Genomic DNA, 23364 nt, shown 5'->3' with positions numbered 1-23364 from the left:
ACACACACATTGTTTTGCAATAAAATTATATCTATAACAGTTTTATATTTCTCTGTTGTTTTTATTTTGATTACGTCATTCATAATGCTTCATGGGATTACAGTTCTTTCCCTCAAAGTAATTCCCTCATTAGTACACAGTAATTCCCTCTTGTACCTTTGATTTGAAGCAAAAAATATTTGAAAATCTGACAAAAAGACAAATTTTTCATCTCATAGCTAGTTGGTTTGGTTCAATTTCCTTGGCAAAGACTTTTTTTAAACCCCCTAGGGAAAAAATACTTCTGGAAATGCCTCTGAAAAAGTGGACGGGTGCTGTTGTACTCTGCTCTGCGACACAACTGTTGATATAATGTGATAAGAGAGAGGACAGAATGATGTTCCCCGAGGAGATCAGATGATGAATGCTTCACCTGCACTGATGGCAATGGAACGGGCCTCAACTTTGTCCCCCATCTTGCGCACCACGTCTGGGGTGGGGCCGATAAAACGTACCCCAGCATCCACGCACGCCTGGGCAAAATCTGCTCGTTCTGACAGGAAGCCGTAACCTGGGTGGATGGCATCCACGTCATTCTCCTGCCAGGCACAGACTGCAAAATATCACCATTTGCCAGCACAAGTATTCTGTCACAGTGAATTCCTGTAATACCAATTCAAATGACTGTGATACTGTCACCTTGTCATTTATTTTTGAGAATGATAAGAGAGGTCACAAAAAGACAGATTCAAATACACTACCGTTCAAAAGTCTGGGATCATCAGTAGTTTTTTTTTTTTTCTAAATAAATACTTGTATTCAGTAAGGATGCGTTGTATTGATCAAAAGTGAAATATTTATATTTCAAATAAATGCGGTTCTGCTGAACTTTCTATTCATCAAGAAATCCTTATAAAATGTTGTAGAAACAGCTCTTTCTGTAAGCAGCTAAAAGGCAGTAGTGGCTCCAAGAATACAGCCCAACTTCCCCAACTGACTGAAATGTTTTATTTATAAGCCAGTAATCAAGGTTAGCCGATTTAATTCTCTAAACAAGTCACGGCAAGAGGTTAGGAATGTTTCAGGTGCTTAACAACATGGGTCATTTTCTAAGACACATAAGGCATAGTGTTAAACTGACAAGCCCTTAAAGCCATCGATTTATTTACTGATTAAGCCATTGACTGACTGATTGTCCATTGATTGTTGCCTGAAGCATTTAATCAGAAAATGAGATTTGGGAGAACGACTGCCTCTCAATGATTATTTTACAGCTAAATTACCATCTCTTCTTGGCGTCAGACTCTGAACGCTTTGCCCTGCAAAACTCAAACATATGGTTTTCTGAGACATCTATTTGCCAATTCTAATAAAATTACCTCGCTGGCTGACCATTGTAGATGACTTTTTATTGAAACTGCAAAAATGAATTGTGAGAGTTTTGGAAGCATCAGTAAGAATGGGTCAAAAATTACAAATCATTCAATAATATAATTTATGTGACTTTATTTATATAATATATTGTTGTCTTGCTGCTACATAATTATAATATTTGTATAATTTCCAGCTATTTCTGCAACATTTATTTGTAAAGAAAACAATACTGCATAATAATAATAATACATTTTTTTTTTTTATTATTTAAATTATTTCCTGAGCACCAAATCAGCATATTAGAATTATTTCGAAAGCATCATGTGACACTGAAGATTGGAGTAATGGCTGCTGATTAAAATGGAAAAAAGGTATTTTAAATTGTAGTAATATTTCACTATATTACAGTTTCCTTTAAAAAAAAAAAAAAAAGAAGCCTTGTTGAGCATAAGAAACTTTTTGCAAACATTTTTTTCACACACCCCAGACTTTTGAATGGTAGTGTAAATGTAAAAAAAAAAATAATAAATTTTAAATTAGAAATGTCATATTATAATTGCAAATATAACATTACAAATGTAAATGTATCATTTTTTGTGTTTGGGGCCAGTGAAAAATGGCATGAAGAAATCTGAATTATGGTGCAATAGATTTACAGAAAACCACTCAGGTGCAAAGTCTGACCTTGGCCACTTTGATGATGTCTGGTATATGTAGGTAGGCTGCTACAGGTGGCAGCCCCTTCCCGATGAGGTAAGCTTCATCTGCCTTTTGTCTGTGCATCTGGCCCGTGTCCTGCTCAGAGTAGATGGCCACTGTGCGGATCCCCAGCTCTGTGCAGGCCCTGAACACCCGGATGGCAATCTCTCCTGCAAAAAGCATTTTATTAAATACAATTCATGAGTATACAATTCATTCACGCCATGTGTTTTTATACCCGAGGAGGACAGAGAGACTGAGACACAAATAACATACTGCCTTTATGATTTCTGCAGTTAAAGGCATCTATACTGCTATTTTAAGAAATGCACTGACATCAAAATTCCGTCTAATAACAAGAAGCAAAAATACATATATTCATGTTGTTAGAAAAATATACATTAAAAATGTATACTAAAAATGTCCATTAATGTATATACTCAAATTTGTGAATGTCAAATCAATGTTTCAATAACTGTATCACATAATTTTTTATATTAAGCTTAGTATACACATAGTATATACAGTGTTGCCAACTAATTTTCAGGGGAAGTTGCTAAAGGAAGGTTGATTTGTTGCTAAAAGTTGCTAAATGATGTTGTGATGTCATTGCGCGATGACGTCATTACGTAATCACGACGCAAAATTGTCAAATCTCAGCAAAAACATATATTTTATATACAGTATGTTAATTCAGATTTGTTCGTAGCCATATAAATGCATAATATAATATTAAAATATAAATAACTTTTTAAATACATCGAATTATCGAAAACATACACATTTTTGAACGATTACAATTACATTTTTTTATTATTAGCTGGTAAACAAGTAAAACTACACATTCTGAACAATTATACTTTAAAGCAGTGTATTAGTAGTTAGTGTGCTACACTCTAAGAAAAGTCTGTAAAAAAAATAGTGCACAATCTACTGTTAATATGAAGGAATTTTCTGTATTGATTTTTCCACAGGTTTTTTTTACCTGCATTTTTAATTACACATTGTATTTTGTGTTTTCGGGCTACAGGGTTACAACGGATAATGGATAATGTCCTGGAAAGTTACTAGCACCTTTTCCATTTTTCTACACATTTTTCTTACAGTGTACTAACTCATCAACAATCGCAGGTACAAGCTACTAACAAAGTGTCTCATAAATGAACAATAACAGTATTCAATTATTCAATTATTATTACTATTAAATTAAACTATTGCAAATAGCAGCTAACTTAATTCCTGTGATGTGTGTACTGCTAGGCATCTTTGGTTTCCTCTTTTTGTGTAATTTAAATGGTAAATTGTGCCTTTTTATTGTTTGAGTCACTTACCAAAAGTTGCTAAAAGTTGCCAAATAAATTTTAAAAATAGCTAAATTTGTTGCTAGGTGCTTTTGGAAGAAAAAGTTGCTAGGGTAGTCTGAAAAGTTGCTAAATTTAGCAACAAAATTGCTAAGTTGGCAACACTGAGTATATACAGCACAGCATGCAGTACGCAATATGTTCGTAGTCCATTCTGAACACTGACGCACCTCTGTTGGCCACCATGACCTTTTTGATGGGTTTGTATTCCAGTGTCTGGGGTGCGGTATGGGCGGAGCGGGTCATACTCCACACCCTCCTGATGGCCAACAGGCCCAGGGCAGAGCGCTTTCCTCCCACCTGTAGCAGCATCTAGTAAGCGAGAGCAAAGATAGACGTGTTACAAAAAGCTCATTTTTAGTCTACTGAGTGTTATCTGCATTTCTAAAGAACCAAAATGATTAGTAGCCTTGCAGTGTTTCTCACAGGAGCCGAGCTACTGCTTATATGGAGATAAGAGTCAACGCTCAAACTAAAGGGAAAGTGAGGTCAGGGATAAATATGCATGAGACAACAAGAAAACAAGCCTGATCTAGTACAAATGAGTGCTGCAAAATGTGACGACAAACAAATAAACTATCAACAAGCAATTGGGCAATACTGGCCTCTACTCTGTGAGAAGATTCTAAAGGCTGTCTTTTAAAAAAAATGCTGTATTTCAAGTATATCCACATACCGCTGCAAAACATGAATACATTCTAGTGCCCACAGGGCCAAACTGAACAAAACACAATATCATATTGCCTATGCACACAGCTTAAAAGGCCGAGACTAAACACCTGAAACAACAGCAGTGCTGATTAAACTCAGTGGGAAACACTGAAGGATCAGAGAGACTATGAGGAGACAGGAGACAAAGCCAGAATAGCCTATGAAATAGACAATAAAAGGAGATTTAAGTTAAAAATCGAATGAAAGCGCATGACTAAATCGAAACATGATGTGTGCGCAATCAAAATTAAAATAGCTCACTTGGCTAATCTACTACTATTCAGGTATCACAAGGCAAAAACCATCAGTGCATCCAGTGTGCTCTCACTTATATTCAAAGAAAACTACTAACTGCACAGTAACAAACAATTTCTAATCCACTCTGAAAGACAACTAACGTTCTTTAAAACAGCAACAAACAAAAAAAGTTAAATGCATATAATAAAATACAACTATAATAGCATATGCTAAAATAGCATATTATATTGAATTATGCTATTTAGACTAAATAAATTAAAATACAAGATTCATTTTAAATGCAACAAGTGAATTTAGGCACCACAACACAGCAACTCACCAAATAAACATGGATATTTATTTTGAGATTTGTTGAAGATTACATTTGAAGTCACAATGAAATAGAATTAGTGATTTCCGTATTGGGACATATATCCGACTGATCCGAGTGGGGGGGGAACACAGTAAGATCAATAAGATGCATTTAGGAAACAGATGTGGATTACTTGTATGATGTTTTTATCAGCTGTTTGGACTCAGCATTCATTCACTGCAGAGGATCCACTGGTGAGCAAGTGATGTAATGCTAAACTTCTCCAAGTCTGTTCCAATGAAGAAACACACTCATCTACATTTTGGATGGCCTGAGGGCGAGTACATTTTCAGCAGCTTTTTGTTTTTGGGTGAACTAATTCCTTTAACATTGTTACTAAATTATCTAAAATTAAGAAAACTGAACATGTACATGCAAATATCTTATGTTGGCAAATACTAATACTGCACTCTCAGAAAAAAAGGTACAAAAGCTGTCACTGGGGCGGTACCTTTTCAAAAGGCACACCTTTGTATCTAAAGAGTCCATATTAGTACCTAAAGTGTACATATTACCTCAAATTTACAAAAGTGTACCTTTTGAAAAGGTACCGCCCCAGTGACAGCTTTTGTACCTTTTTTTCTGAGAGTGTGTAACAATATAACATGCATTCCTAAAACACCATTTGACCCAAAGTTCGTACTTCATTATGTATTAGACATACATTTTTGATTTCTCTATTCATCCCATTTCATGTTAATAATTTTGCTTGCTGTTTGAACTATGCAGTCCACGGGGACACTATTAAATTCTCATGTTTAGGAACATTTTGTTTACTTTTTTTTCTTTTTAAATAAACCATCCTGGTACTGTGATGGGTCAAATGGCGTCCAATGTACTGACGCAAAACCAGTTGAAAAATCAATGCTTTAAAATCGATTCATTCAAAAAAAAGAACACTTCGTTCATTGAACGCATGTAGTTCATATTTGCCAACTTCCTAAAGAACACATGCATTTGATAACTAAGGGGATATTGCAAAACCGTGCTCAAAGGTCTACCTACTTCAGAGGAAAGGTATTTGTACAGCGTATATGGCCCCTCAGATGAAAGGGCAGAGGAAAAACAAAAGAAATAACATACATTCATATCGAATCTGCAAAACACAAAATTGCTTAAGAAAAGTTCAGGCTGATTTCTTATGGAAGCACATTTAAGGGGTCTCATTTCACTCAAACTATTCTGTGGTTACTGAGTGGTTCAACTGTTCCTTAAACTTGTCTGCTCTTAAATAAGGGACATCCCTCTGCCAAAATCACAACAATACAACGTCTGTGTCCTGGCTGAGAGAGAACATGACACTGACACACGAGCTCCACGGCGGAGACACAAACTGAAGCTGCTGTAAACAATAGCAGCACATTTGTGTGAGAGTTTAGGACAGTATGGAGATGGGGCAATGTACTGGTTGGCATTCAGCATGTGTAATGGGGCATGTAAAACAGTGAGGGGTGAGTTGGTGTGATTTGGTAGCAAAATGATCATATCTTCCTGACTGGATGGAAGCAGGTGGCTTTGAGAGGTTTACTGAACCATTCAGATGAAACCTTTAATCCAGAGTATGTTGGCACAGCCTGTGGTCTTTGTCTATAAAAAAAATAATTGTACTCTACTCAAAAGAAAACCTTAATAGATCAACTTACAAACTCACTCACAGCCCGATTTATGCTGTGAGAACACAAGGCCATTCATTTGCATTTACAATAGAGAAAAAACAACTGCCTCTTTTCGTATTCAATCTACTAAACCTTTATTACTCATTAAAGCAACAGACAAAATGAATTAATTTGCCTGTTACACGCAAACATAAGGCCAATCCAATGTTTAAACTTTCAACATTTTGGAAAATTATCCAAACTTCATATCTCTATTATATTTCGTTATTATTATTTTAAATCAATGCTACTGGTCTTCCTTGTGTCTGTTTGAGGGTTTTACAAATATTTATCCAATGAAAAGCATTTAAAAGAGCTTGTCACTAAAGCTCGTAACGCCATTCTCAAACTGTCAGCGAAACCTCATAACTTCGCCCCGCCTCCATTCAGATTGACGTGCCATGCACAGCCTGGAGCCAGATCTCCGCTTGTTCGCAATGTAAGGGTAAATAAATAACTCTGATGTTTGGAAAAAGTACAGCGTTTTGTTTATTCAAACACTGTCTATAAAGGTCAATGTTTTTGTGTGTTTGAAGAGAGGAGAAGAGTCTTAGCTTTTGACGTCTAGTTGTAGCCATATACTTTTGTACATTTTAAATATCCTGTGCATATAGCGCTTCATCGTTTCATGATATTTTGGCCAAGTGTATTAAACGACAAGAAAAACTATAGCACCCATATAGCTACAATAAAATGTATAACCTGTAAGTTGATGAAAGCGTTTAATGTGATGCACTTGCTGCCTCAGTTACAGCTGTTCTAATGACAGACAAAACACAGACTTCCGTCATTCGCTGGTAAAAAACTAACTCCATTTGATCTTGATTTTCATAAAATGTTAAGTGCAAGTGTCTGATAAAGCCACAATACCAACTCTGACTACGTTTAAACGTTATCCCTTTCTATCTTTTTTCCTATATTTCTGTGCTTTATGTTGGTCACTCACTGGTCAAAAACTAACTCCATTTGATCTTGATTTTCATAAAATGTTAAGTGCAAGTGTCTGATAAAGCCACAATACCAACTCTGATGATGTTTAAACGTTATCCCTTTCTATCTTTTTTTCCTATATTTCTGTGCTTAATGTTGTGCCGTTGGATTTTTTATTTATCAAAACTGTGACCCCCACCCCCCCCCACCACCATACCCTATGGTTTTGTGAAACGCCGCCACTGATCAGACACCTGCTGCTTTTCATAACGCATGTTCAGTGTTGTTACTGTGTTTAATATATAACAAAAATATGAATCAGGAGTGATTCTCTTATTATGATAATGTGACCAAGAGCAAATCCAAGAACTTCTAACTTCATATTTTATTGCAGTGACAACAGCATAGCTGTAAAATTGCAGTAGATCATGTTGAACTTAGAAAAAAAAATGTTTATGGACATCAAGTTTATTTACATAAGAGAAACTGTATATCATTGTTGTGTAAATGTAAATGTGTGTTCCTGGAGGGCCGGTGTCCTGCAGAGTTTAGCTCCAACTTGCCTCAACACACCTGACTGGAAGTTTCTATGCCTAGTAAGAGCTTGATTAGCTGGTTCAGGTGTGTTTAATTAGGGTTGGAGCTAAACTCTGGCCCTCCGGCCCTCCGGCCCTCCAGGACCGAGTTTGGACAGCCCTGGACTATTCTGACGATGTCTTTCATACTTTTCTGGACCTTGACAGTGTAATTTACTTGGCAGGCAATGGGACAGTCACAAGCCTCCCGGTTTTCATCCAAAATATCTTAAATTGTGTTCCGAAGACGAACGAAACTTTTACGGGTTTGGAATGACATAGGGGTAAGTGATTAATGACAAAATTTTCATTTTGGGGTGGAGTATCCCTTTAAGAGTCAGACTGCTGAAGCTGCTCAACCCATCAAAAATATTTTTAAACTGGACATGAATTTACATACCAGCTGCACAATAACCTTTTATAAAAGAGATATGGTTTATCCTATTTTTTAAAAAGACAAAAAATAATAATAATAAAATAAAAATTCAGCCAACTTCCTCCTTCAACCTCCAACAATTCTGTTCATGCATGCCATTCAGGTAACCAATGCAACTTTGCCATAAACAAGATAAAGATTTCCCAATATTTGTAATCTGGTTCCTTCCACAAATAAAAGGCTCGTGGTTGATGTGTCAATAAAAGAAATCAAAACATATTTAAAAAAAGCTTTGCATGCTTTATCTTGAATGAGCCGACAACAATTCAAGGTAAGATTAAAACAGGGCCTTCTTTAACAGGCATGTTTTAAACACTTCTGATGGGGAATCATAACTGACAAGTCTCACAAAACAGACATTACCTTCATTCCCAAGTCAACCTTTGACTTCGCACTTCTTGTATCAGTCAGAAAATCAAATATTTTTAATAGAATAATATAATAAAAGAAGTTAAATTTATAATACAAATTTAAATATGCAAACTTAAAGGTGCACACACACAGTAGGTTTTTGTTTACGTTTATCTCTTATATGTCCCAATATTACCAGAGGTTTTAGACTTTACTAACACCTATCGGCCTGAATGCAGTCTGTTGACTGCTACCGTTTAACACCGAAGCTTTTTGCTTTGCTCCTTTTCGTTCGTGATATGCTACACACCTCCATATCATGCACATATTAGTGCTATCATAATCCAAAATTGTTTTATGTGTGTTGTTGAGGGTCGGCTGATTGCATGACATGCCGGTGCCCATGAGAGGGCGACCCGCTCCATGTAGAGAAAATCAGGTTATTAATGACTAAATCACTGTTTAATTCTTTATTTGTAAAACTTTTTAATAAGCAACAAATACTGAGTGCACTTTTAAACTATAAATTTGTGTGTTTTCGAGAATGACAAGATACCTTGATTACGTAGAACGCAAAATGACGCAAAGTGTTATAAATATTGGCTGTGCCCAAGTAAACTGCACAAATAAAAACATAGGCATCCCTAGACATTTTTGACACTGTCGTGATTGGATTGGACTGGGCAGATGAACGTTGAAATGCCATCGACAGCTGCCAACTTGAACCTGAAGCTGCAGCGCAATGAATAACCACTTTTCCATTAGCAAGCTGCTGCTTTGCTTTTTAAACTGACTTGCAGCAATGAAGTGTTTATGTTTGGCTATGTGGCAGCGAATAGTTTATAGGTCAATCAAGTGAGCTAAACCCTACAGCTTGTCCAGTTTCATTCATCCAGTTGGCACATGCGTTAACAAACAGGAAAGCATGCCCTTTGGCCGCATACTGCACGACTTCAAAAACAAACTCTATCCCTGTTTCATAAATGTTTACTGCAGAAGCCACGGCTGTCTGTTCATTGAAAATAAATGCACTTATGATCAAGTTTACACATCATGCAACTAATGTTTAGTAGGCCAGCAACTTGTGCACATCATACATGCAATATAACAGATTACGACAGCAGTCTCAAAAAACGTACATCATCTGATCTGATGAACGCATTACATGCGAGCATGCAGTCTTACCTTCTTATTCTTGACTCACAGCAGTTGCGTTCTGGTGTCCAATCCTGTTCCTTGAAGGAACGTGAAGACGTAAAAACCTCGATGAGTAAGTTCAGTGAATATCAATTGTACGTCGCAAGCGTGGATACGTAGTGAAGTAACTAAATGCGCTTGGCCCGAACTCGCTTATTTACATCATCTGACAGTGTGTCATACCGTGGCCGATGGGTCCAGATTTCCTGTTAGACGTTGAACTGTGCGCAGTAGTGTGTGTTCAGATCGTCGAAGTTGGCTTGTCCTGCCCCAAATCACTTTACACTCTCTTTATTATTTGGCCCGTTGCAACATTTTTCTTGAATCAATAATCCACCCATCTGTATGCTGCTAAACTATTGGCGATTGGTGAGGCGTCCCCGCCCACGTCTCACTTGTCATTGAAGTGATTGGTTGCCGCTGAAATCGGCAGTAAATTACTCGTTCTGCGTCACGTCAATCAGCAACGGCTCTGTACAGGAACCGCTACTGGACATTTGGGGAAGCCATACAGTACTTGGGTGTTGTAGTTTCACGGCGGGACAAAACTACAAACGGATAATGGACTTCAGAAGTTCAGAAAATATCTCTTAACGGTTTTGTTTGTAATATGTGCAGACCTTATACTTTATGTAATGTGTTTTTAGGTGATATGCTGTGGGCACTGTGGTTCTTAATTGGACTAAAAATGCAATTCAAAATGATAAAACAGCCTAATATTGCCTTGTGCAAACAAATGACAATAAACCCAATAGATATACATTAAATGCACTTTTCTGTCTCTCTTACACTATTTTTTAATATAAGCCTATGCAGGTTTACAGTTATATAGGCAACAGTGTTATGAACAAAAAGAGGTCATTTAGAAACAGAGGTCCAAGACGTTTATTTAGCAAGAAAACCAGAGTTATGCAATGGAATGCATAACCTTTCATTTTTTACTACCTTATGGGCAGAAGAAGAGAGAGGAAAAAAGAACCAGACAGTAAACTCAGATCTCAGAACGAAAAAAAAAAACAGCATATAAAGATCATAAAAAAAGAAAACAACAGTAGAATAAATTAAGACCTGGGGCAGAAGATGCAATAATACCACCATAATGTATGTGATTCTACCATTAAGCGATGTTTTGTTTAACCTTGGTCTATACAGTTACAAAAAATGGATTTCATTCAAAGCGCCTGCAGTCGCAGGTTTCATGGCAGCAGTTGCTGGACCAACATGGCAGACACAGTCTAACTGGACGACAAGCATTTCGCACCATCTCAATTGCCACTGTGCATGGACCACAACTACAGGACCATGGAAGAGGAGAACATGCTGTTGTTTCTATGAGAAAAGATCCTAAAAAGATCATAAAATGCAGGTGTTTTTGATGTATACAAATATATTGAACAGCCTGCAGGAAGAACCAACACACAGCTTAAATGTAATATTTTTCCCCAGACAGAAATGGTCCACTGACTAGGACATCGAGTGCAGCATCAAAATGTAAGACTGAAGATTAAGGTGAAAACTATTCTACATCTTCAGTACAAACTCCACACTAATAGAGCTCAAACCAAACATTAAACCTCTCTACACCAGTCTAGAACAAATAGGTGGCATTTGCTTTGCGGTAGTGAAATTAGTGAGGAAATGCCAAAAGTTGGAAAGAAGGTCAAAGCCTTTCCACCATGTTTCTCTCAAATAATACAAAAAGGGGCAAACAAGCAAACTAACTAACTGAAATAATTGGTCCCCAATTAACCATTTCCGGATTATTCTACACAGGTTTGTCTAATTTTCTTTTTTTACCTTTCACGTTAGTTATGCAGTCTCTAAAGAACAAGCCCTATACCAAAACGTAAACTGTACTTCGTGGCTCCACTTTAAATACAACTACAAGCACTCACTCAGACACACAGATCTATACTTACAAAAACAATCACCCTATGACATGGAAGTTTGAGCCATTTTGTTATATAAAGCCCCTGATTAACCATGAATGGTTATTCACCATACAGTTCTAAGACCACTGAGCAGAGGTTGCATGAGAAACATGCAGTTAAAGGAGAACTAGCAAGTTAGAAAAAGAGGCAAGCTGGGAAGAAAAAAAGAAAAGAAAAAACACAAACATGCCAAACGTAAATAAAGCATGCATTGCTCTTGTCCATATAGTATGTCACAATCTTTAAAATATTGATACATGTGTTACACTGCTGTTATCATAACCATCATATATGCAAGGTTTAAACTTTGTTGTGCATGTAAATATTTTCTTCCAAAGAAAACCAGATAACATAGGGAAAAAGCTGACAGGAGATCATGTTGGAAAAACAAGCAGAGTAGAGGACTGATCAAAATAAGGGAAAGTGAAGGAGAGCAAAACTAAATGGGGAGGAGTAAGAGATTGGGTTGTGAATGCTTGTTGAAGGTTGACAGTGAGAGTGCTGCCCACTGTTTGGTCTGTTGTGCTCCTTTTGGTTTCCAGTTTTTACTTTGCTGTCATCATCTGGACAAACTCTGTAGAGAAAAAAAAAATGTAATGAGATCAACCTGCAAATCTTCACAAACTGATTTCACAATTATTCTGCAGGGAACAAACTACAACTAAAGCCTTTCTTGGTGTCTTTTTTAAGAAATGTCTGGTTTGTTCTTAATCTCCTTAAACACAAGCTTGGCGTTTATTCAGACAAAATATCCATTTACATATAAAAAATGCATTAAATTACATTAATATATGGAAATACCTTCATAGTTGACCTGACCATCACCATCAATATCTGCCTCCCGGATCATCTCATCCACTTCCTCGTCTGTAAGCTTCTCCCCCAGATTTGTCATGACATGACGCAACTCTGCTGCACTGATATAGCCATTTCCATCCTGTAAAGCATTAGTCATTGCGACAGATGAACATTCTTTCCACATTTTTTTTTCCCAAAGAAATATCTTCAATAAGAAGCATTTATAAGCAAGTACACTTCTATACCTTATCAAAAACTCTGAATGCTTCTCTGATCTCCTCCTCACTATCCGTGTCCTTCATCTTCCTGGCCATCATTGTAAGGAACTCTGGGAAATCAATCGTTCCATTGCCTGAAGGGCGGGAAAAAGCCAACAGATTTAGAAAAAGAGAAGAACTATTGTAACACGGCATTATTTGTGGAAGGGCTTCCTCACCATCAGCATCAACTTCATTGATCATATCCTGAAGCTCTGCCTCTGTAGGATTCTGGCCCAAAGACCGCATGACAGTCCCCAACTCTTTAGTAGTGATGGTGCCATCACCGTCTTTGTCAAATAAGGAGAAGGCCTCCTTGAATTCTGACAAAAATAAATAATAATAATAATAATAATAATAACAATAATGTGTTCATTTATTGCACATCATCGAATTGCTGGTTTAAGATAAAGGTTTGAAGCAAAGGTTAATCTTGCATACCAGCAATCTGCTCCTCTGTTAGCTGATCAGCCTATAGGAAGGACACAAAAAGAAAAGAGTAATTATTTTAATAGCACTGGCATATTTTCAAATGTTTCAAATCAGTCTATAGCTCAGTTGTATTTATTGCGTGTTAAACTGAACGGAACGTGTTTAACACCTGATACATTGTGTTTTACAAGTCTGATGATGTAATTCATGACTACAACGCCTAGCTCTGGCGTTGTGAATTAGAAATGTACAAAACGCTTTAAAGGCAGACTATCCTGCTGTATTTGACCGCATTAACATACGTGTTGTCTTATTGGTCCATAATGTGGTTTACTTAAAGAGCAGCTGAATGGAATAGTGCGCATGCTGTGAGGAACTACAAGCATATTGTGACCGATCAGATATATTAGAAAAAGCCAGGGCTATTTTTTCACAAGGGACGACGCAGGTTTTGTCTAATGTAAATGAGGGCGATCTCTAACGTTACATCTATCATCGATGCTTTTCAAGCTGCTGTCTACTGACGCCAACATGAGGCGAGCTAGCAACGGAATCAGTCAAGGATGTGCTAGTATAGCGCATTTTATGCTGTAAACATCTCACGCCCATTTGCGATTAGAGCATGCGCTGCAAAATGTCACACATAAAGCGATAAAGCTGTTTATTCTACAATGTGAAAACTGTGTGTAACCCGTTCATGTGACGTTAGCCCGGGAGCTCGCGCGCTTTCAATAGAATGACGGTTAGCTCGCGAGGAGCTAGGCTAACAGTAGCCCATTCACACCTATCACTTCGCCATGGACGCTCAGACATTTTTGTAGCTACGCTGCACTTTAGCAATTAGGATAAAGAGTAATAAAGTAACTTACCATTGTATTTTAGTGTGAACTACGTTAGTCTGTACGTACAGGAAATAAACGAAAACCCAAACGTTTGCTTTCCACCCGTGCAATTGTCAAGCACTATCTTCTGCTGCTGTGCGCCCAAATTTCAATATCACTGCGCCTTGGTACTTCGGTCCAAAGTGGGACGTCGCACTCCTTGACAACAAAGCTGTTACTATGGTCTTCCTCCGCCACGTAGTCGAAATGTTCAGTAGTCTAAATGGCACAGTGAAACTGTTTCGTTTTCGTTTATATAACCGATATATTATACGGCGTTGTTTATCGACTGTAAATTTCAATTTTGGGGTTATTCTTTTCAAAAGCCATAGCATAGAACGGTGGCTTTCACGTTTGAATGGACGGTCCGGAGAGTTTTTATATAGAAGTCTGATGGCACTCGTCAGCTGACCTAGGAAATGTCTTTTGATTGGTTTTCAGCCACCTGCAATGCGGGTCCTCGAAGAGAGCAGTTCTTAAAGAGACAGACACAGGAAACTTACTAGTGCATATAGTGCTGCAGATGCAACACTGGCAGCATGGTAGAGAAAGAGTCTGCTGTAGTAATTACGTCTTTTTTATGGTCAATACATTGATTTTGAATATGTTGTTTAGAGAAATAAAGTGTTTAACTCCAACGCCCTTAGGTTAGAAGAGACCATGGCGCATTGCCTAAAAGTAGAGGTTCTTGGTCAGGTTTGTGGTCCCAAATGAGTAATTGACCTAGAAAAGTTTGTTGTAAAAAGGTAGAGGACACAGAGGAAACTCATTCATCAGAAAGGTTTAAAATATGTATCTTTTTTTTTTTTACTTCCTTTTACATCTAAACTGTACAGTTGTTTCTTGTGATGATTAGGTCCATTCTTTCAGACATCATACACACTTGATACAATTTCCCTCATCACTCTTAGGTACTGAGCCGATCTCAGTAGGGGTTCATAAATCTGTAATGAGTTAAAATAGCCAGGTGAGACTGAGCTCTCCATATGCATAATGAATAGCTCTAAATAAAGAAGTCATCAGTAGAGACACCTGATATCATGCTATGCTGGAGACAATGAGAGGTGCTCCATTTTATGGCGGTAGATTTTAATAATTCAGCCATGTCTCCGTTACATCTCATTATGCTGGCAACACTTATGAAAATAGACGAGGGAACCCCACCTGAATAAATCCAACAAAGATGAACTGCGCCACTTAATTTATTGTCAACATCTTTTTCCCCATTACATATAAAGTAACAGCCATTGAAGTTGAACATTTGTGTTTAGAATTGCACTACATTAAAAACATAAGGTTCAAAATAAAAACAAATTTTTCTTCCTATGGAATGTATTCCAAGTAACAGCATAAAATAAAACTACCAACTTAAAAGTTCAGTTTAGTAGTCATGTAGTGCATGTGATGCATGTAACAGTACAATGTGATGATATATGCCAGTGTTTTTGTACTAAAGGATTAATAGTGTAACAGAACGGCCAAACAAACACTTGTAAAATCAACATCCTCACACTAACTGAGAGTTTACAACGTCTTCAGGGAGTGTAAGGGAACTTCAGCATTATACCCTGTCCTGGCTTCACCTCTAGTTGTGCAAGGTTAAGCACTTCATCAACTTGTTTACCATCACTAGTACTGAACACTACTGTAGCATGTTCAGGAATCTCAGCATGCTTTAGCTGAAGAGTGACAGTTTCTTCCAAGTGCCAGTTGAGTGCAATAATGTAGCGCTCATTCTGGTCCCAGCTTCGCACATAGGCCATGGCGGAGGTAGAGTTGAACAAAGGCAAGTATTCTCCGTGCTGCAAAGAGCGCTCTTTCGACCTTTTTTCACTCACAGATTTGAAGAACTTACGGAAAGTGGTTGTTTCATCCATCTTGCTCTGTAAAGCAAAACATGAAAATGTAACTAAAGCTGCTAGTCACAACATTGAATAGGGTCACTTTGGAGATTCAGCACTGTGTGCATATGCTCCTTACCACTGTCAGATTTTCTTGAGAGTCTTCCCATACCATGGTCGGGTTTTTGGTCACCTAAATGGAAGGATAACAACATTTTAGGATCTGCTCTTGGAAAACACCTGGATCTGTGTGAATTCTCTTGATAAAAACCTTAAGTTCACACACCTCATCTTGCAGTCCAATCTCATCCCCATAATTAAACACTGGTGTGCCTGGCAGAGTGAGCAGCAGCAGGTAACTCAACTTGACTTTGGCAAACCCCACCAGTGAAGCCAGGTGTCCAGCAATACGCCCACCTATGTTCCAAGCCAGTCTGGTCTGACCGTAAGTGGAATACAAGCGATCAACAGTATGGGCAACGTCCAGAGCAGATGTGGATCTTAAAGCATCAGTGAGGAGCAGGTCCACACCAGTTTTGTTTAACACAGCAATGACATCATCAGGAGAGGTCTGTTCCGTAACACCAATCAAGACCCTGGAAGGAAAAAAAGTCAGTAAAAGTCAGTGTTTAATACAAGTATTGATATAATTAATATAAGTACCATATGGAGCGGTTTGGTTGGCAACACAATCTCAAACAAAGAAACGGCCCACTAGTGTCCCCTTGACTGGAGTTCAGTTTGTAAAAGTTGCTCCAACCACCACAAGGTGGCTCCTTTACCTCACAAAAGAGTGTATGAGTCCACTAATGAAATTAAAGAGTAAAAGTTCAACTATCGATTTCTCACTTTTTCTTTTTTTCCACAGATTCCGTCTGGTTGTGGATAAGGACTTCAACATCCTCCCAAAGGGACGGGGCTGCAGTGGAAGCCTTCTCAACGCCGTAGAAGAGGAATCCATCTACACCTTCTCCTAGCCAATGCATCAGAGCAGACTGCAAACACAAGTCACAATTATTACTCTGAAAACACAAGTGCACAAATCAAGTTCAAGTGACAACGTAGATTAAGTTAGTTAAGAAATTATCCAGATCTATTGTTCACAGTCAAGGTCATACCTCAAGTTTGACCACAGTGCTGACAGCATCAGTAAACCAGGGCTCTTTGCCTTTATAGTTAGGGGTCAGGTCCAAAACAACAGAGATACCTAGAAGTGAACAAAAATACATTTAATAAAAAAAAAATAATGTTGTATATAGTGCTGCACTGCTAGTGCTGCTTTTTTGTGGAACTATCTATTGATAAAAAGAAACAGCAATTATTTGATTATACACTGCCTGGATCATTGGATCATTATTGCAGTGATTAATACATTTCTGATATATGTTTTGCAACATTTTGCTTATTTAAATCCAGACAGTGAATCAGACCTGCTTTAGTTAAACTACCAGTCCTTTTAGTTAAAAAACAAAAACAAGATAACAAGTAGAAAATGCTTCATTTTATAGTGCAAACTATAGCTCACCTCTCTTGTGTGCAGCCTTAATGAGTTCTTGAAACTGTATCAGATTACCAGCCTCTTTAGAAATCTCAGTCAATTTCAGTTCCTCAGGCTCATCGGCACTGGACACATGGATCGGGCCAATGATCAGACCCTTCACCTTCAACTCATCCATCGCCTGAACCTTTTCAGCCAAACCTGAGGGGTAACCAGTCAGAGTGAAAAATACGCAATATTGCAAAATATTAAAGACAAAAAGGAAATAAATGTGGAATGTTTCGGATCATGGACCACATCCATGTTAATACGGACTTCATTGTACCTCACATTATTTTTTTTAAATATATGCATTACAAGACATTCTGCCACCCTTCCTTTAAAATCAATGATATTCCTTTAATATAGTCCGCAGACTGATATACGAGCGGAGCAAACAGGATGGCATGCAAGTGGATAAGGGAGGAAACCAGATTTGTCGAATCAGCAGCATAAGGACAGAACAACTAATGTGTTTGAACATGTTTAAAGCCTGACATCCGCCTTTAATCCCTAAACTAACCCATCCCTGCAATCCATTAACACTCCCTCCTTCCCATAAGATCTATTTTGGTTGCTTGGATGTTGGTCCATTGAGTCATCTGTCTTTACCTTTCAGATCTGAAGACTTTGTAAAGGAGTTCACATCTCCAATCTGGTACAGTGGTCCATAGTTCCACCAGTTCATCTCAGGGAGGGGTTTGCATCGAGGAGCTTGAATAATGATGGCAATCGCACCAGCTAGCATGCCCAGCCAACCAAGCCAGAACAGGATAAGAAGTGCCCAACGAACCTTAACCCACCTATTCAAGAAAAAAAAAAAAAACACCAGGGATTAGAGGTAGAACATTAGTACCTACGAACAGCAAAATCCACACCAAGATCTAACCGAAAGAAAATAAGGTTTCACCACAGGTGCGTTCCGTACCCTGGTGTTCCAGCTACTTTCATGAGTTCTTCTTTGGATAACCCAGTGAATTTGCTCTCCTCATCTGGAATCTTCACCTTTACAATGCCATTCTTCTCGGATACAGGCGAGATAGCATAATTATTTCCAGCTTCCCCCTCTGTCATGGGCTGCTTCTCCTGCTCCACCTCATTGAGCTCCACATCTTTCATACCCACTTCAGTATCGTTGCTCATTTTGTTAGTTTATGTCAACAGTCCTGAAAACAAAAGGAACTAGATTAGCTGCAAGCACATAACTATCGGCACGGCACCAGATTTTTTTTTTTTTATTAATGCTCAATAGCAATAACATTGTTTTACAACATGAATTACATACAAATACATAAAACAGAGAGAGAGAGAAAAAAAAAAAAACAAGGATTATACAAAAAACAATGAAAAACAAAAGATGACAAGACAAGGAGACACAAGAATGCATACATTACCACTATTGGTACAACAACAGACAAACATTAATATACTGGGAAAGCTTTTAAATACATGTATTTTCTTTAAACATTTCTTCATAATATTTTATAAATCTTAGGGATTTTTTGTTATTTATATAACTAAGAGATTTAAGAAGTGATATTAATTCAGTTTTAAAATGGGGATAGGATGGAATATTATTTGCAAACTTTTGTTTATGAATAAAGAATTTGCCATATAAAATAAAGAAATTAGCAATGTACTCTAGGGGTCTATTTTTATCATCAATATAATAAAAAATAATGTCTTTTAGACTGAAAGAATAAGTAACATTGGCAGAATCGAATATATAGGAGCCAAGGTCACACCCAAATTGGGCACGGCACCAGAATTAAGAGTTCAGGAAACATATGTTTGACGTCATGGGCAAGACACGGTCTGGCAAGATACACTGAAGGTTGCATCACCTAAAATCTTTCACGCGGAGATGACTATTTAAAAAAAAGTTATAACGGATGTACTAATACCCCGAATGACACGAGTATACGAGATGCATTTGGCTTTCTAAAAAGATTTGGGCTCTGTTATTAAAACCCAGTTAATCCAGCTTAAACCTTCAACGAGCGTAGACATAGCAACCAAATGCCGGGTGCCAGATCACCAGATCTATCCTCGTCGAATCTATTTAATTAAAAAAAACTGTTCTATTAAGACGAATGCCTAAATAGAACATTTAAAAGCATTAACTGTATATTACACGAACGATTCGTTTAAATCTGTAGTTTATAAAAGTACCTTCAACGTTGTTGTATGGTTGAAGGACATTTTGTAAACCGGATTGGTCCAGTTCTGTTTGCGCCTGTTCACTGACTCATTCAAGCTCAATTAAGAGCGAATAAATGTTACCGAATCATAAACAAGTTAAATCAAAAACATACCAATGTAATAGTACTTCTAAATATGAATAAACATAAAAGTACGGCTCGTGATACCCGCAAATATCAAGAACACCGGGAAATTTAAGAATTAACGTTACATACATTTATTTGAAACAAAACCGATCTTACCCAACTGCAACAGAATAATGAGGGGAAACTTCGTTTAAATTATCTGCGATAGATAAGAAATATCCTGCTGGTGTTCGATGGTTTTGGTCATGTCTGTATTCACAGTGACGGTCAAGCCAGCTTTTTATACGAGTCGCGTGCCTACATTTCTCCGCCCACTTTTAAGGGTGAGCAGCACAAAACCATAGACCCATTTTCAGGCTAGTTTCCGCGAATCGATTCTTTTGAACGATTCATTTCAAAGAACCTTCTTTGCATCGTGATGAAACTACCATGCAGCTGGCTCGCCAACACATTTCCAGTATGTTTTATTTGTATTGTCTGCTACATTTCTGGTTTAGATTCGTTCAAGTAACCGTATTTTCGCTTCATTAGTCAAATCCTTTGTTCACTCCTAAAGATCCGATTCAAAAGAACGATTCGCTCAGGAATCATCCACGACGTGAATCGAGTTCAACGTGCTAAACCAGTTACTCTTTTTGTCAGTCACGGGCAAATTATTTCGCTTTGTTTCTTGCTGTAATAAGTAATACAGATTTAGTTGGTGAATACGAGCAGAGGCAATTGTTTCTTCTCTCGATGGCCTGGCCTGCATAAAGAAAACGAACAATTAAGGGGTAAGTTGACCTGTATTCCAGGCAGACAATCCAGTTTTGTAGCATTTAAGAGAGTCCACCTTAAGAGCCTGACATTAGTGCCTTATTCTTTCTCCTCCCTTTTGTTTTCGTGACTGTACAAGACCTCTATAAACAAGTTTGGGGGTTGAGGGTATTTCGTTTCTTTCTTAGAAAGATCTTAGAAACAGCATATGGTCAGTGTAACAGCAATCTCAATGTGCAGTTCAGTTATTTCCTCAATGCTCAAAACTATATTCAAAATCTACTGTTTACCAAAAATATTTCTACCATGCTGTATTTATAGTACGTTTTTACATGTAAAGTGTAAAATTGTATCTGTTATTTTAAAAAGACCACTAAGTGAAAAATAGCGCAATTTATATAGTGCTGGTCAGGCAAATATATTGAAATTATTTGTCAAAAGAGTTGGTCAACCTTTGCCCTAATTTTGTTCTCTGTTAAGAGTTAAGCAGCTAAGCCTGATTAAATGCAACTCTATGGCTCTTTTATTTGAATTTACAATAGACTGTGTGAGAGTTTTGTGAGACTGCTTTATTCATCAGGAAGAGATGAAACAGCAAAAGAAATACAAGAGCACAGATTCTAAATAATAAACAACAAATCCCTAAATATATAAAACCCTAACGGTTTCAAACTATTCATTTCCTTTTATTTTCCTTGTGCTTGTCTCTTGCACTATAAAGTTCCATCTACTAGTTCTAATGTCTATTGAATGCAGCACAGCAGACTCATGCTTCAGAAAAACATTCACAGCATACAAATGACTGTGCTTCCACGTGGTCTCCTAGAACCTGTCAGGAAAACTGAAATATTATCTAACAGCAGGAACATTGAGGAAAACACGTCCTGATATTTTGATAAATATTTAGGAGGATATGGAATATTTAATGGAATATTACATATTTTTTACAACACAAGAATATTTTGATTGGGCTGAATATATAATTGTGTAGAAACTCAAAGGTTCAGTGTGTAATTGTCTGAATGTTTGTGGAGCTCCAAATCTTATTCAGCACTTATTTTCAAATACAGACACAAAAATTAGCAAGTTAGAGCATAACACTCAGAATGAAGCTCCTCCTTTTATTCCCAGATAGCACGTAAACACGACAGAGCTCATTCTCAGTAAAGACATGGTTCTGATTGCCGCCTACAGGCTCACAAACAGAGACAAAAAGTTTTCTTCCTTGTGTTGTTCTGATAAACTATAGCTTCTTATCAGGAATACATCATCTCATCATTCCTCAGTATGTTAATGAAATTAGAGAAGATGTGAGAGTAGTAAAAACTTGAGAACAAAAGAGCATAAGTGCTAATTTGTGCTGTCCTTGATCATTTCTCCAGAAATCAATCAAGCGTCCTGGAGGGACTAAGCCAATCAACATTACAAAACCCTTGAGTCAACATCAAATCATTCAGTTTAACAAAACCAAATTCAACCAACTGATTTGTGGTACAGTTGAAGTTTAAAAACAGGCTAAGCTTTTCCAAATGGCAAGACACCTTTTGGCTGTGCCAGTTTGAGTCAGCATGCTGACCTCTCTTTCCTTTCCAGGCTAGTATGCACAATTCTTGGATTGGCGCCTGGAAGAGTTATAGATAACTGGACAGCAACCAATCTGGCTTCAGAAGTGGACATTCGATTGAGACTGCCTTGCTCTCAGTTGTTTAAGCCCTAAGACTGGCAAGAGCGGCTTCCAACTCTTCTAAACTTATCTTGCTGGTTCTGTCCGCTGCTTTTGATACAGTGAACCACCAGATTCTCCTGTCAACCCTATTGGAAAATGGCATCTCAGGAACCACACGCCAGTGGTTTGATTCTTACCTCTCAGCTAGATCCTTCAAGGTATCTTGGAGAGGTGAGGTTTCCAAGTCTGTCTAGCTACTGGGGTGCCTCAGGGCTCAGTTCTTGGACCCACTTCTCTTCTCTGTCTACATGGCATCACTAGGTTCTGTCATTCAGAAACATAGCTTTTCATATCACTGCTATGCTGATGATGCTCAACTCTATCTCTCATTCCATCCTGATGATCCGACGATAGCTGCTCGCATCTCAGCATGTCTAACAGACATTTTTTGTTGGATGATGGACCATCACCTTCAACTCGACATGGCTAAGACAGAACTGCTTGTGGTTTCAACCATAACTCCTTCAAAAACAGCTAGAAACCTTGGAGTTGTGATTGATGATAAGCTGAATTTCTCAGACCACATTGCTAAAACTGCCCGGTCCGGCAGATTTGCTTTATACAACATTAGGAAGATCAGGCCCTTTCTTTCAGAACATGCAACACAACTCCTTGTTCAAGCTCTTGTTCTATCCAGGCTGGACTATTACAATGCTCTCTTGGCAGGTCTTCCAGCAACTTCTATCAAACCTCTACAATTAATCCAAAACGCCGCTGCAAGATTAATCTTTAACGAGCCGAAAAGAACGCATGTCACACCTCTGTTCATAAATTTGCACTTGCTACCAATAGCTGCTCACATAAAATTCAAGGCATTAATGTTTGCCTACAAAAATACCACTTGCTCTGCACCCCTTTACCTAAATTAATTACTTCAGAGTTATGTGCCCTATAGAAGCTTGCGTTCTGCAAGTGAATGACGCATTATTGTGCCATCCCAAAGAGGCACAAAATCACTTTCACAGACTTTTTCATTAACTGTTCCCTCCTGGTGGAATGACCTGCCCAACTCAATCCGAGCAGCTGAGTCCTTAGCCAT

At 37.8% G+C, this 23364-nt stretch overlaps 3 protein-coding genes across 3 annotated transcripts in view; all 3 read right to left on the bottom strand.

Annotated features, from left to right (window-relative positions):
• The window catches only part of pcxa (pyruvate carboxylase a), a 134506-nt gene extending 124266 nt beyond the window's left edge, over nt 1-10240 (bottom strand). The window contains exons 1-4 of the mRNA XM_016461475.1: nt 9867-10240; nt 3584-3725; nt 2038-2222; nt 413-578 (exon numbers count right to left, since the gene is read on the bottom strand). Coding sequence (XP_016316961.1) covers nt 413-578; nt 2038-2222; nt 3584-3725 — 493 coding nt within the window. The 5' untranslated portion in view covers nt 9867-10240. The remainder of the gene's footprint in view (nt 1-412; nt 579-2037; nt 2223-3583; nt 3726-9866) is intronic.
• Nucleotides 10241-10739: 499 nt separating this feature from the next.
• Nucleotides 10740-14537, bottom strand: LOC107669342 (calmodulin). The gene is made up of 6 exons (XM_016461508.1): nt 14166-14537; nt 13306-13336; nt 13044-13187; nt 12853-12959; nt 12611-12746; nt 10740-12383 (listed from the first exon to the last, which is right to left on the bottom strand). The coding sequence occupies exons 1-6, from the start codon at nt 14166-14168 to the stop codon at nt 12355-12357; spliced, it is 450 nt and encodes a 149-aa protein (XP_016316994.1). The 5' UTR covers nt 14169-14537; the 3' UTR covers nt 10740-12354.
• Nucleotides 14538-15361: 824 nt separating this feature from the next.
• LOC107669341 (4F2 cell-surface antigen heavy chain-like) lies at nt 15362-20125 on the bottom strand. Its single transcript, XM_016461506.1, has 9 exons — nt 20000-20125; nt 18484-18721; nt 18168-18358; nt 17544-17717; nt 17137-17225; nt 16868-17013; nt 16305-16614; nt 16158-16211; nt 15362-16060 (listed from the first exon to the last, which is right to left on the bottom strand). The coding sequence occupies exons 2-9, from the start codon at nt 18696-18698 to the stop codon at nt 15713-15715; spliced, it is 1527 nt and encodes a 508-aa protein (XP_016316992.1). The 5' UTR covers nt 18699-18721; nt 20000-20125; the 3' UTR covers nt 15362-15712.
• Between the last annotated feature and the right edge of the window lie 3239 nt (nt 20126-23364).

This window comes from Sinocyclocheilus anshuiensis, unplaced genomic scaffold, assembly GCF_001515605.1.
Source record: "Sinocyclocheilus anshuiensis isolate Anshui unplaced genomic scaffold, SAMN03320099.WGS_v1.1 scaffold180, whole genome shotgun sequence".
NCBI classification, from domain to species: domain Eukaryota; kingdom Metazoa; phylum Chordata; class Actinopteri; order Cypriniformes; family Cyprinidae; genus Sinocyclocheilus; species Sinocyclocheilus anshuiensis.
This window is presented reverse-complemented; position numbering and strand designations above follow the sequence as displayed.